This window comes from Acanthaster planci, linkage group LG19 (genome assembly GCF_054643075.1).
Source record: "Acanthaster planci isolate LZ-2023a linkage group LG19, COTS_SCS, whole genome shotgun sequence".
NCBI lineage: Eukaryota > Metazoa > Echinodermata > Asteroidea > Valvatida > Acanthasteridae > Acanthaster > Acanthaster planci.
In genome coordinates, this window is record NC_141795.1 from 10132179 (window position 1) to 10146102 (window position 13924).

A 13924-nucleotide genomic window follows, 5' to 3' on the forward strand; every position below is an offset into this window, starting at 1 on the left:
TGACCGACGTTTGACTCTCGAGAGCACCAACAGAGTGCATTGTTCTTTTGGGGAAGGATTGACAACTCTGATAGATATAAAAGATATAATGGGCCATTGACCTTACAGACGATATAATCGAAAGTATGAGTGCGGCTCTTGAAGTTTTCCGACATTCTAAAATGCTAACTTTTCCTGAAATAAAAAAAAAACAGGTAGGCGTATATAGGTAGCATTTTTGTTAATGCATGGGATTGATGAAAACTCCCAGGCATATGATTCATTTGACTAAAAGGGTGAAGTTTTAAGCTAAAATTGTCTATTCTTCTTGATTTCTGCCCTGACCGCTTGAGTGGTAGAGTCCAAACGGGTGTTTTCTTGACAATACGAGAAGCTACACAGAGCGTGATTGCCTTGTTCGGTACACTCTTAGAAATGTTGCGTGTAATTAGACCAACCTCGGTATCAATATTGATTAACACACAGATAGCCTTTTACTGCCCAGCAACGGTGGCGTGGATACCAACATGGTGGTGTGGTGTGTAGTGGTGCATCTTGGGGCCAAGCGGCGGTAATTGGTTCTGTACAAATTCTCCGAGCGCAATATCGTTACGACGCTATACACACATTACTTGCTGCAACCTACAACGCTATGAGCGGAATCCACCCAGTACATTTTCTACGATATATTTGTTGTGACATGAACAGTGCAGTGACTCTAATATTCATCGAATCGTAAAAATAGCATTTCAGAAAACGTTAGTTTTCCGAAGTAATGAAAGGGAAAACTTGATTTTGTTTCCTTATGAATTGCAAAACGCCAATAGGGAGTTCTGAGGGTCTCATTTGAATCCATTGCTTTGTGGTTTGCGAAAACTCGTCCGGAACAATGCAGGAGTCGCTTTCATTTGTTGCCTTTTTTTTAAAGAACGCAAACAACCAGCACACCTTTGGTGAGATGTATATATCTTCCCAGAGATGCGAGGGAAAAGCCTGTAGTAAAGCAGTTACAGTACATACCCGGAATTATAGAGTAGGCCCTCGGGAACACGTTTCCTTGTTTCGCTTTTTAACTCAGAAACCAATGAGTGGAAATTTAAGTCCCAAAAATGTGGGCAGTGGATGCAGTAGCAGATCTACCAACCATAGAATGCATGAGGCTTGAAAGTCAACGTTATTTACAATGCCCTTCTATATACTCAACTGTTCAAATGAAAGCAGTTCGTTTCCAACACAGGCATTGTTCATAATGCTCTACACACTGCATCTGAAAGCTTACAATAATATAGACACAGTATATGTTTGTCGTTTCTACAATGACTGTTCTAAGCAAATTAATCAAAAGCCATCTGTTCTAGGAATGTCGTTTTGGCACCTAGGTCTCTTTCTGCGCGATGCGGCCACCGTTTCGTGTTACAATGTCGACTTTTAATGGCTCTAAACACATCGTGGGAAAATTCAGTTTAGCGATTAGCTTTCTTGCTAAAACAAAGTTTGTAAACATGTTTAACTACTAAACATATTTAATTTGTCGTTTAGGAATTGGCCACGCCATGTTAAGCATCTGAACATACAAAGTAAAGTTTATTGCTAAACACAGATTTTTATGTGCACAGACATTACAAGGGCACAAAAACAATACACTTCAATGAATTCTGTTTTCTGGTGTTCTTATTGAAAATCAACTAAGAAACAATGCTACACTTGCTCGGCAATCTGGTGAGCAAACACAGAGATGCAGGTCAAATGCACATCACCAAAATGCACAGGTAGAATGTACGTGTACAAACCTTCACAAGTAAAAGGAAAGGCGATGTTACATTCAGATAACTACATGTACATAAAATTGTGTTCACTTAGTAACCACGACGTGGCCTACCCTCATTTTTGTATCATCCACAGTGACCACAGAAATCGGGTTATCTGTATCAGACGGATTACTTAAGGAAAAAGAATGCACGAAAGAGTGTTTCGTAAATGCATATTACTGAGTATTATTGAATGACAGATCTCTATGGCCAATGTAGTAAACTGCTCACATTATAAGAACCTCTGAAAGCATGGTTAATACCCATAACAAAGTTATCTACTTGCTTTTTCCTTTTACGCAAGTTGGTTTTGAGTTCACCTTTTTAAATTATATATGGTAAACCGACATGGTAATAAAAGTAGCAATCCATTTCCGTCTACATGTGTATACGATATTTCATTTAGATAACATTATTACCAGTATACGGGCCAAAAGGTAACTGAGTTATTACAGCATATACGGAACTGAAAGTTCATCCCAAGCAAAATATTATTGTGTTAAAACGGAAGAAGTAAACCGCCTTGTTCTGGCTCGTTTCAGATATTTTTCTTTTCCCTATTTACAGACACAGAGATGAAAGATTCTACCTGCAAAATCACGTCAACAAATTACATTTTCCCCAAAAACTTCACAAGGTAATTTATGATTGGCCTGTTAGGCTACTACACATCCAATACAATCAGATTGCAGATAAACGATTCAATGTTGTTTTCAGATACAACACAAAAATCACTTATTTTATTTAAGTTTACAAACACGCTAAGATTTCCGAGCAAACGGCACTCCATTAGACTATTAAGTGGAAGCTCCTAAATTTGTCCCACAATGTGCCACTGAGACTCGTGCGCACTGATTTTCTTCTCAACCTCCCAAACTATAGCGGTGTTAATAGGCACATACATTATCCCAACATCTCAAAATCGACGTTTTCAGCCATGATCGAATCAAAGTGTTCATTTCTTTATTTACAAGCTCTGTTACTTTACCTTCTCTCAGCTTAGGAAACCAGTATTTCCCCTCTAAACAATTTTTTTATTCCTCACAGTACTCAGTAACTCAAGATTTCTCCAATGCTGTTGCACCGAGTCATATGCAACGCCACTCAGAACCCCACTCAGCATTACGTAGAGCTACATGTAGGTGTTTGGACACACACATATCATATTTTTCCACTGGCAAGTTAACATTGGTGCTTCGTGAATCCCAATGTTGCCCTCAAAACTGTTCATTTGCCAACATCTAAAGAAACTGCTAACATGTTTAAAACCCTAGATCCTAGTCATGGAGTAAATTCCACAAGTGTATGAATGAACAACCAAAACAGTTAGTTGGTTTACAGTTTTAAGGTGTGATCCTTCTCAATAGAATTACACCTATTCGGCAAAAGGAGACCAGGACACTTGAGATTCTAAATTTATTTCATGCTAAAATCCACATGGGATCTCGTTCGTCAAAAACAAAACCAAAATAACTTAAAGAAAAATCGGACAAGATAAAGCAAAAACAACCCAAACCAAAGCTTTAAAGGTGCCATTCTCAATTGATTAACAAAAGCTGAACCGAAAACCAAAATCATTAAAACTTTCTTAGCAGTACAAAAGGCACTTTTAATTCAGTCTAACTATTCTGAACAGCTGTACAGCAGTAGTTCAACAATTAAGGCAATATTTCGCATGCTATGGCACAAAGGAATCTTTGGTACAGAATTTTCTTTCGAGGAAAATGCAGTGGGTGTGCCATTCAGAAATTGGATATTTTCAGAAAGGGAATCAGCAGTTGTTCTAATAAAGCAGCATTCTCTAGCATGGATAACTAATAATAAGGTTAAAGCAGAATCCCTTTTATGGTATGTTATGACACAGTAAAGTCAACCTCAACTGCAATCTTTGATCAAAAACTTAGTTGAAAGTAGGAATATTTCAAAACAAGAAGTCAAGACTAGAATACATACACACCTATACCACCCCAGATGTAATCAAACTCTGGCATTGTAGTGGATACTCTAATGGTTCGTTGAGCACATGGAAAGTCCAGCAAAGACTTCTCTGGAATTGAATGCCAATTCTGATCACAAAAGCAAATGAAAGCAATAATTTTCATGCACATACTTTCATTTGCATGTCTCACTAATAAATGAACCTATTACAAATTTGATGTCAGGCTTTGCTTACATGTGCACTTTCCCATAGCAGTAAGGTGCGACGTGATCCATCGTGCCCCATATAGAAAGCACACATGTATACAAAGTGTGGCATCATGTTTTGGGTCTATTCCAAACATGTAATGGTGGCAATATCCACTGCAACAGAAATTGGTTGTAGATGCAGTCACCGCTGATAGCAAGCATGAACCTGTGCATCCATGTGGTTTGTCCCTATCAATAGAGTGTTGTTGCCTTGTAAAAACATGCCATCTCCTGTTGCTGTACGGTGAAAATGTTTTCCATATTCGTTCACTGGATATTCAGCGGTATCAAATGTCCCAGTAATGGATGAAAGGAGCAGATTTATGGGATTAAAGTGACTTTCAGAAAACTAGCACGCTTAAAATACTTAAAACCAAAGCTTCCTATTCAGAGCAAAACATATATTGGGCATCAAAAAGTGAAAAAAAAAGAAAAAGAGGGCTGAATTACAGTTGTACATGTAGCTGTATGAGATTAATTTCTACTCTTCCAACCACAGCAATTTTCATTTTCCAGCTCTCAAACTAGCTGTTCAAAAGTACAATTAAAATAGCAAGCAAATAATGTGAGGCATACAATAATTAACTGCTGTAACATTTGTCCTAGTATGATGAAGGCCAAACTAATTTGGACTTGGCTGGATTACTTTAATCTAACTTCATGGTCTCACTCATCAAGTTGTCCAACTCGATCAGGTGAGTGAACTTGTTGCCAGTTGCAGTGGCAGCAGATGCTGCCCGACCCGCATACCTAGGAAAAAATAATTTTTAAGTAAGTAGTTTAGACAGCTAGAAAAGCCCAACTTGAAAGCTTTCATTTTATTTAACAGTGTAGCACGACAACTGAAATTAGAAAAGGTTCTGCTGAATCTGTAAATTGCACTTGAAAGTTTGACCTCTGTGCCTGATCTGGCAGCTCCAACTGAGAGAATGGAAATTGCACCACAGTTTCAAGATGCATCTTGACAAACTTAAAGCCAGTGAAACCAAATCTAATGGCCACTGGCAAAAAGAGGTATGATTGGAACACTCAGCAGGAGAGAAAAAAGGCATAACACACTGCCTTGGCTTCTAGCCAATGTCTTGGGTGCACACTGCGAAAACATTTGAAAGTCTCAAACCAGGATTTTATCAAGCTCCTAGGGAGCCATCTCAAAAGCCATCAGGGAAAACTTGTGTATATGTTGTCGGTAAAAGTTGCAGGATTCTTGGCAGCTCCCCAATCTTCCTGCAATTAGATAAATACTTTGTTTACACATTCCCTCCACTGTGTTTGGGCCAGGCTAGCTAGTTTAGGGCAGAGTAGAAAAATGCAAGAAAGCCGACCGATATGTTGAGACTAAGTTTTCAGCTAGCTCCAATCCAAGTAATGAACTCAGTAGGGTTCTGTGGACCTACATGATGTAGTCCGAAATGTTCTCTCATTCATGCACTGATAGTAACTCTAGAGTTAGTGTTACGGTGGAGATAAGTATCCACGGAAGAGTTCCCTACCACTCTATCCTATGTGGATTATACATCAAAAGGGGGTCATCCATGAAGAGAGGGGGCAATTAGACTGAGGGCTACCTTCAAAGATACATTTAGCTAGCTCCATCTAAAACAGATGTGATTTTAACGCAACATTAATAGCTTCACCTGCATAGTTATGTCCAGAGCTACTCAGGACAAATTATAGCCCCTAAAGTTTGTGGAATTCACTGCACTTCTAGTTCAGCTAGGTTTGTTACAACCTAACTCCAGTGTTTACTGACATTTAAATGTAGCTGGCCTTGCCAATCTTGACACAACTGGCCACTATTTGTCTCATTTTGTGTAATGGAAGCCTTTTTATTAAATATTCACTGATTTTACACTTTCAAATCGTCTGTAATCATTTGATTTGTTTTTACGTAACATTCAAAACAATCAGCTTGGGGGGGGGTGAAAATCGAATGCGAGTCTATGCAAACCTTGAAACCAAAAAGAGTGTGTCCCCTGACTGGTCCAACTCCAGGGAGGAAATTTAGGGATATCTCGGATGTAACTTTCAGTCCATTTACTACATATGAACATACATGTATATGATGCAGAACATGTATGTTGGGAATCTCTGCCGTGTAGACATGTATAAAGCATAGCGGATAGGGTGAAAGGTAAACCTTCCTTGTAACTCTCTAGCTCCAGAGTTACAATCACTGAATGAATGGGAACATATTTTGAACTACATGTACATTACTTATCCTCACAGAACATCCACTGAGTACATTGACTAGACTGGAGCTTGCTGTTAATTTGCCCTCAGTAAAAAAAGGGGCTAGAATTGGGGCTTACTAGCTCTGGAGACAGCTAGGGGGGCGTAAGTTTGGTTCAAATGACAACTGCTTTATGTGGAGCTACATGTACATGTATGTCCACAGATACAAGTAACACTCTGTCTGAACTACCCCATATCTTTATGATAGCGCAATTCAAGAAACTGTTACCACGTGCTACATACAATATCTGGAGGTACATGTACATAAGTGGTTTACTCGGAACTAGTTAAGAGAGTTTCACAGTGTAAATATCATTTAATGATGGCTTGATTTTCTTCTGCATTAGTTTCTCTTAGCTTTGCTTATTATTAGAATGTGCATTGAAATAATAAGAGCCACATACCTGGTACATGTACATACTGATTGAAATGAACATGTACACTGTATATATGAATGTAGTCTCCACAACTGACCTTTGTACTTGAAAAGCTGCTGAGATTGTATTCATGGTTCTGATACATGTAAATCTGGTGTGAACATGTAACTGTGTAAACTTTACCGCTGCTTGACAAAACTGAACCTGGACTGCTAGATTAAAAACATGGAGCTGGAACCGTGAGTTGAACTTTACCAAATTGCTGCATTCCAGTATTGTAGTCGAGTATTTTTTGAGTACCAATTTCACCGCCAAATTTTGAACTGGTCAGGTGTGAACAAAGTTGAAGAGCATGAACGTTGGATGGTAACATGCACAAAACTACCGATGATCTAAAACTATAACAGTCTTTTAAAAATTATGTTTTAAAGACAAAAGCAATTGGGAGTACTTTTCCTGTAATGGTATTTTCTACAAAACTCTGTTACCACCATGTTACCATCCACTCTCCATGTTCTTCAGCTTTGTTCACACCTAACTAGTTCAATTTTTAGCAGTGAAATGGATAAGTACATGTAGGCCTGGATCAAGTACCGTAAAAACTACAATGGGGAGAACACTAAATTTTTTCCCTCTCTGACCATGGCGACTGATTAAAAGGCCAAGTTCAGACTAAGGTGCACTTAAGTGCAATAGGTCACTCTCCTTGAAACCACTATCAACTCTTTGTGGAGCCACCTGTTGTAAGCTCTCTGTTCATTATGGAAAGAGTTGTTCACAGTAGACAAGCTGTGAATGAAAATTCCCTAGGAACGCATCCAGGACAAATGCAGAGCTTCTTGTGGATAAAGTGAATGGCCCCAACCACAATTTGTCCCCAGTGAATTTTGAGCCGTTTCCTGAGCCTGCTTATTTGTTTCCAAGTCAAGTTTCACATCCTATATCCAAGATATCACAAGTGCTCTGGATGTGTCATGCAAAGTCAAGAGACATGGACCTCTGTGAGAGGTAACAGTCAATATGCCAATTCACTCAGATTCACTGGATTAAACCTAAGCGGACTACTCACGTGCAGCGTCGTTTCCAGTTACTCGCTGTGTGGATGCGTGCCTGGACATAGTTCCACGCCCCCATGTTCTTGTGTTCCTCCTGGGACCACTGGATTTTGGCATTGGGATACTTGTTTAGCTCCTCAATGATCAGATCATATGGGAACGGTGAAATCTAAGCAAGTCAACACAGTATAAGTGTTGAATTGTTACAATGGCTTTCACTTTAACTGATAAAATTTGACATAAGAGGCAAGCACATCATTACAATTCTTTCGAAACAAAAGTGCTTTTTGACTATGCATTGCAAACAAATTTGCTTCAAACACATATTGGGAATGGGAAAGGGGAGCTTCACAAGTGTGCAGCACTTTACTCCTAAGATTGGTCACCAGTGTTTTGCATCAGAATAATTTGGGACAAAGACATGTAACAGTTATTTTGAAACCGTATACCAGGGTCTGGGGTATTTAGAGCAAGCGGATTACCACCGGGGACAAAAGCTCTCCACCACCGCAGTGATGAGCCACATAGCACCGCTGCATGCTAATCTGGCCCCTATTGAAAAGAGGTCAGCAGTGCACTGAGCCAGGTTTGTGAACAAAAGACAGTTGTATAACACCGCACAATCTGGGCTCTGTTTACAAGGCTGCAGGCCTGGCTGAAATATTCGGTCGTCAATGAAGGTCACCTGTCAACTTAGAGTAGTGCCTAAAGATTACTCCGTGCGGCTATAAATGACTGTTAAATGGAATGATGATTTGTTGAAGGATTTTGAAAACGGAAAAATGATAGTCATGCCGGCCCAGCATCCTCAACGTTGAAAAATGGTTAGAAGTGGTTAAAGTTTGACTAACTCAGAACAGTTGGCAGGCATGCACTAGGCGTTCAGAGCCAATAGTGCTCCTCTGCAACCCTAACCTTTCTGTTTGTTACCAGAGGGGGGGGGGAAACTTGTGCAACTAGGTGGATACCTGTTCCAATCTAGTGATGGCAATATCAGCATTGAGACCCTTCTTCTCCCTCTCTTTCACCAGGTCATAGTACACTTTCCCTGAGCACAGTACCACCTTGCGGACATTACTGGGATTCTGAGTGGCCACTCCATCCTCCGGGATAACACGCTTGAACATTGTTCCTGAAACAAAACCCAAGCTTTCAATGATGCCGTTTGGTGAAATTCATTTGTTTGTGATACACTATAGAAATTTATTATGCAACCCAAAGTCAAGTGATTTTCCAAGGCAGTCGGACAACTCATCTGGCAACAAGAATTAGAAACCCACATTTCATAGTGTGACAATGTTTCCATTGATGTCCAAGCATGCACTGAACACCTCTACACTTTACAAAAGTTCGTGTGAGTTTCAAGTTAAAGGGCATGTGTAACACACAGGAGTGTGATGCTAGCTCAATAATGTCTTTTACCAGATAAGTCTATTTAATAACAAATACCCCATTGAAATAACTGTTTTCATAGCCATCTGCTTAGACAGGGATTTTTCAAAAGATCTGAGATGTGAAGCATAACCCTGATAGCCTGAGTAAGGGACCAGCAGGGTTTATAACTAGTAAAATGAGTTCAAACAATCAATGAACATTACCTTCGATCATATCATCAAAAGATGACTTGGCATCAGGATGACGGAGAAGACTTTTTGGTGTAAAGACGATGAGCTGAGAAGAGAACATAGATCCATCAGATCAGTAATATAATCATGTCTTTCTGTGTGGTGAAATGGACACAGAACAGTTGCACATGTCGACTCACCGGTTTCCGGAAGGGCAACATGATCTGCCTGCGCAGAATGTGGAACATATTGGCTGGTGTGGTGCAGTTGGCAATCTGCCAATTGCAGTCGTACAGCTGATTCACAACAAAGTCATCATTCAGGGCCTACATACATGTATGCAACAAATCACCATTACACTACTATGAAACACAGTTATTCCAATGACAATGTGACAGTTCTATAAAAAAAAGAACTTCCTTAGTTCCTTGGGTACCATCGGAAGAAGCCTCCATACCACCAGACAAAGCAATTTCTGTTATGCAAAAGATTCATTATGAAAATACTTGAAATTCACTAAGATTTGCAACTTCACAGATACTTAGTAACACAGCATCCTGTAAATAAAAAAAAATGCATTTAAACTTTTTGTTGTTCCTACTTTTCAAACGTTTGCTGATTGTTTTTGGTAATATTAGATTTTCGCTTCTTTTACAAGACTCCATATGGGAAGTCTAGTTATAAGCATGATATTTTCTTTATCCAGACATTTGAATTCTCACTGGTATAACATCAGGGTCGTCGTTGCTCATCTGCAGGAAACGCTCAATGCGAGCACTAGAATGCTCTGGTCCCTGTCCAGAGGAAAAAGTGAGACATGAAATGGCAATATGCCTTAATGAAATGTTACTCCTCTGCAGCAAAGAGTTCCGTGTATGTAATCTGGAACCGGTTCACTGAACATTCACTTGTAATGGAGATCATGCTTCATGCATAACATCCGGATCTGCCATTAATTTTGTTTTGTACGAGCGCTTTGAGTTGATGATTTTTTGGTATTGAATTATTGTATTTACTTTTTGCTTAGCAATGGCTGTTTTGTTAGTGATTATACAAATGAAAGTCGCATGTGTCATTTCTTAAAGACTCTAAATGGGAAAAACACAGGAAGAGCTTTCAAATACTGCGTATATTTGTGCAGGTGAGTGTACTGTAGAGGGTAGCCGACATGTTTACTATAGTGTGATCCAATTACTATACCAAGCAGAACTCTGACCTTGATTACATAATCACTTCTTTCACCACTTGTCTGACATTGGAATCTACAGGGAAGTGGACATCTATTGAGTTATGGTCCACACAAACAAGACTGTTCATGCTGAATTGAATAATTGAATTGTGAAATGAAAGTGTGCAAGCAATTTCTGACAATATAAGTAAAACTGCACTGTACATGTACTTGGAGGTAGTTTACCAGTGATCGTCTGATACATTTTCTAAATTGTATACCAATGCAAAAAGTGCCCTCAAGTCATACTAATGTTCATGTTCTTGCCACACAAGGGCCACACAGTGCAAGAAGGTCACGCGAGAGCAAATCTGCTCTTAAAATAGGATTTACAGCAGTTTATTTAAATCTGACTTAATTATGATGGTTGAACTACATGTAGTCTAGTCAACTATTTGGTACCAACATGCAGGAAGCTTTGTTACATTGATAATTATTAACAGTCACACCTATCAATATGCACAAAAGAAAGACAGGACTAAGAGCTGTTATGACAATGTTTGACTGTATTTTGACTACAGATGGTCCACATATTACTATTGGAGTGTACTGGCAGGTATTGGTCTTAAAAATCAATCTACATGTATAATCAATCCATAGTAGTAAAATGGTTCTTGATTAAACATTGGTTAGGTTTGAATGGTATTTGACAAGAATACCAGTGATGCATCCAGTTTTCAACCTTTTATCAAGAAAACCTCCATTTACTGAAGTGGGTTTTTGCTCCTGGCCTATTTCAGCCTACAACAGCGAAAATGGAAATGGTGAGTCCAACCTTATTCCCTCATACTTCTCTGAAGCATCTGCTCACCAACCAGAGCCAATCCTCAACCTGCCCCCGAGAGGGATATGGTGGATACTTGTGTCTTACCATGCCTTCATATCCGTGAGGGAGCAACATGACAATGCCGCTCTGGCGACACCACTTTGCCTGTCCACTGGATATGAACTGGTCAATGATGCATTGGGCATTGTTGTGGAAGTCACCAAACTGAGCCTCCCAGATGACAAGCGAATGGGGGTTGGTCATGGAGAAACCCAGCTCAAATCCTAAAAGCAAAAGTAATATAAGGGTATCAAAAAATTACGAAGCAAGTATACAGTGAATAGCTATCCTAAAAAAAAGTATCAACTAGAGGTGGTGGTTGTTACAGCAACAACCACAGAACACAACCACATTCCTGAAACTGTGATGTGTATGTAGGAGTTACCAGATTATATGTACAGTAAATGTATTATTTATTTATTTTTCCTTTGTGTTTATTCAGCCCTATGATTCCTTTCTAGAGTGATACCATTACTCCAACTTTTTTTCCCATCCCTTCAATCCCTTTGTTGGCCCTCACGTCTCAACTAATCAACTTTTTATTCTGTTTCCTTTGACCTTTGCTCTCTTTGGTCTCCCCAGTATTTATCCCTTGTGTTTTGTCCCCCTTGCCTCCATTCCTTGTTCCCACACCCATGTTCCATTTACATGTGCTGTTCATCCTTTTACCTTTCCCTCCTTCCCTCTCTATCGCCCCCATCCCCTTCCTTTTGTGTCTCTCTATGGAGCCCTGTTTGTCTGTCCATGCATATCTCACTCTTCTTCAGTACTGGTGTTTTAAGACTTTGCCAAGTTTAGGATGTTTTCATTTTTATAATTTTTAAGGTTATTTGTATAATTTATTTATTTGTACATTATTTAATTCAGAGATTTTATCTATTTCTCATGGATGCCTGTAAGTGGCGGGTAACTGCTATTGGTCATCAGAAATAAATAAATAAATAAATAATGATCAAACATCATGAAGTTATCAAAATGGTGACTTGAAAACATGAACAAAGTCAATGGGCTAAACTAAATATTGAAAAATCAATAATAAATCAGATGATGACGTCATCATGACATCATTTGTTTAATGTTTAGAATATTTCTTGTATCAGGATCTTTTCTGCCTATCACCTTGATTAAGATGGAACAATGAGAAATTGACAAAATGGTGGCTGGAAATCACGTACAAAGTCAAAGGGCTAACCAACATATACAGAAAAAATGCTCCTTTAAGTTCATGTCACGTGATTTACACTTAAACTGAAAACAAATTATGAAATATTATTTCATATGTTGACTCTTGGGAATATTTCAACTCGAATAACAGAGCGTAAAATATACAATTTCTCTTTCGTTCTCATAGTAATCTTGGGCCAAAGTTCAAGACTACTCAGTCATTAGTGTTTAGTAGAAAAACGTGTACAAAACCTATGGAGAAAAACTGCAGCTTTAATCTCATGTCACATGACCCCCAATGATGTCATTTTGATGATTCTGTCCTGGGACCCTCTGTCCATGGCAGACTACAAGTGTACATAAATGGAATAAGGCTGACTGACCAGAATGCCAAAGACTGGCTGTCGAAAAACGCTTACGAAACACATGGGGGGAAATTAATGATCCAAAAATCATTATAAAAATAGGTGATGACGTCATCATCACATCACAAATTAAGCATAACTCTTTATCAGGGTTTTTGTTGGCTGTAACTTTGATGACGATCTGACATCAAGAAGTTACCAAAATGGTGGCTTCAAAATGTGTACAAAGTCAATGGGCTGAAATAAATGTTGATAAATCAGTAATAAATCAAATGATGACGTCATCTCGATGTCCTCCATTTAGAACAATTGTTGTATCAGGGTCTTTGTTGGGTATCACTTTGCGGTAAACAAAATGGTGGCCTGAAAACATGCACAAAGTCAATGGGTTAAAAACACATGGAGAAAAACTGCTCTTTTGAGTTGCTGCCACATGATTTGCGTTTAAACAAAAGGGAAAATTTAGCTGATTTCTCATTTGTTCAGGTAGTAATTCTCAGTCGAAGTTGAGGACTACTCACGCATTAAGCTCGATGATAGTGTGTAATAAAAAAGTGTGTACAAACACTATGGCAAAATATTAAATATTCAAAATTCAACAATAATTCAAGTGATGACGTCATCATGATGAAGTTGTTAGAGGATCATCCTTGGATGATTGTCTGAAGGTCCGCCAAGTTTGAAGTCGATCGGGTGTATGAAACTATCAAAGTCCTATGGGACAAGAAAACGTGTACAAACTCTATGGGAAAAGGCTGAAAAAAGAAACAAGAGGTCATCTGTCTGTTTGCAAACAGAAGAAGGCTTTTATGCATTCTTTTGTACATTTGAACAACTAAGGCATCATCACATCAAGTCATTTTTCATATGTAACAACTCTCTTTCAAGTTATCTGCAAAGTTTCAACCTGATAGAACATGTTGTTCAGGAGATACAGGGCTTTAAAGTGTGCACCTTTATTTTCAGGTAACTTGTCTCCTGATGACGTCATCATCACACAAGGTCAATATTTTTTTAAAGCAATCCCTTTTCATGATATCTGCAAGATTTGAACCCTATAGGATATCTACTTCAGGAGATATAGGGCCTTAAAGGTTACACCCGTAATGTCACGTGACTTGTCTCCTGATGACAT

At 38.8% G+C, this 13924-nt stretch overlaps 1 protein-coding gene across 2 annotated transcripts in view; it reads right to left on the reverse strand.

Moving 5' to 3' along the window:
* Positions 1 to 1632: 1632 nt before the first annotated feature.
* LOC110986840 (2-oxoglutarate dehydrogenase complex component E1-like) overlaps positions 1633 to 13924 on the reverse strand; it is a 100956-nt gene continuing 88664 nt past the window's right edge. For both annotated transcript variants that reach the window (XM_022249077.2, XM_022249078.2), the window contains exons 16-22: positions 11306 to 11484; positions 9929 to 10000; positions 9407 to 9532; positions 9240 to 9312; positions 8610 to 8773; positions 7656 to 7810; positions 1633 to 4724 (exon numbers count right to left, since the gene is read on the reverse strand). In XM_022249077.2, coding sequence (XP_022104769.2) covers positions 4622 to 4724; positions 7656 to 7810; positions 8610 to 8773; positions 9240 to 9312; positions 9407 to 9532; positions 9929 to 10000; positions 11306 to 11484 — 872 coding nt within the window. In that variant the 3' untranslated portion in view covers positions 1633 to 4621. The remainder of the gene's footprint in view (positions 4725 to 7655; positions 7811 to 8609; positions 8774 to 9239; positions 9313 to 9406; positions 9533 to 9928; positions 10001 to 11305; positions 11485 to 13924) is intronic.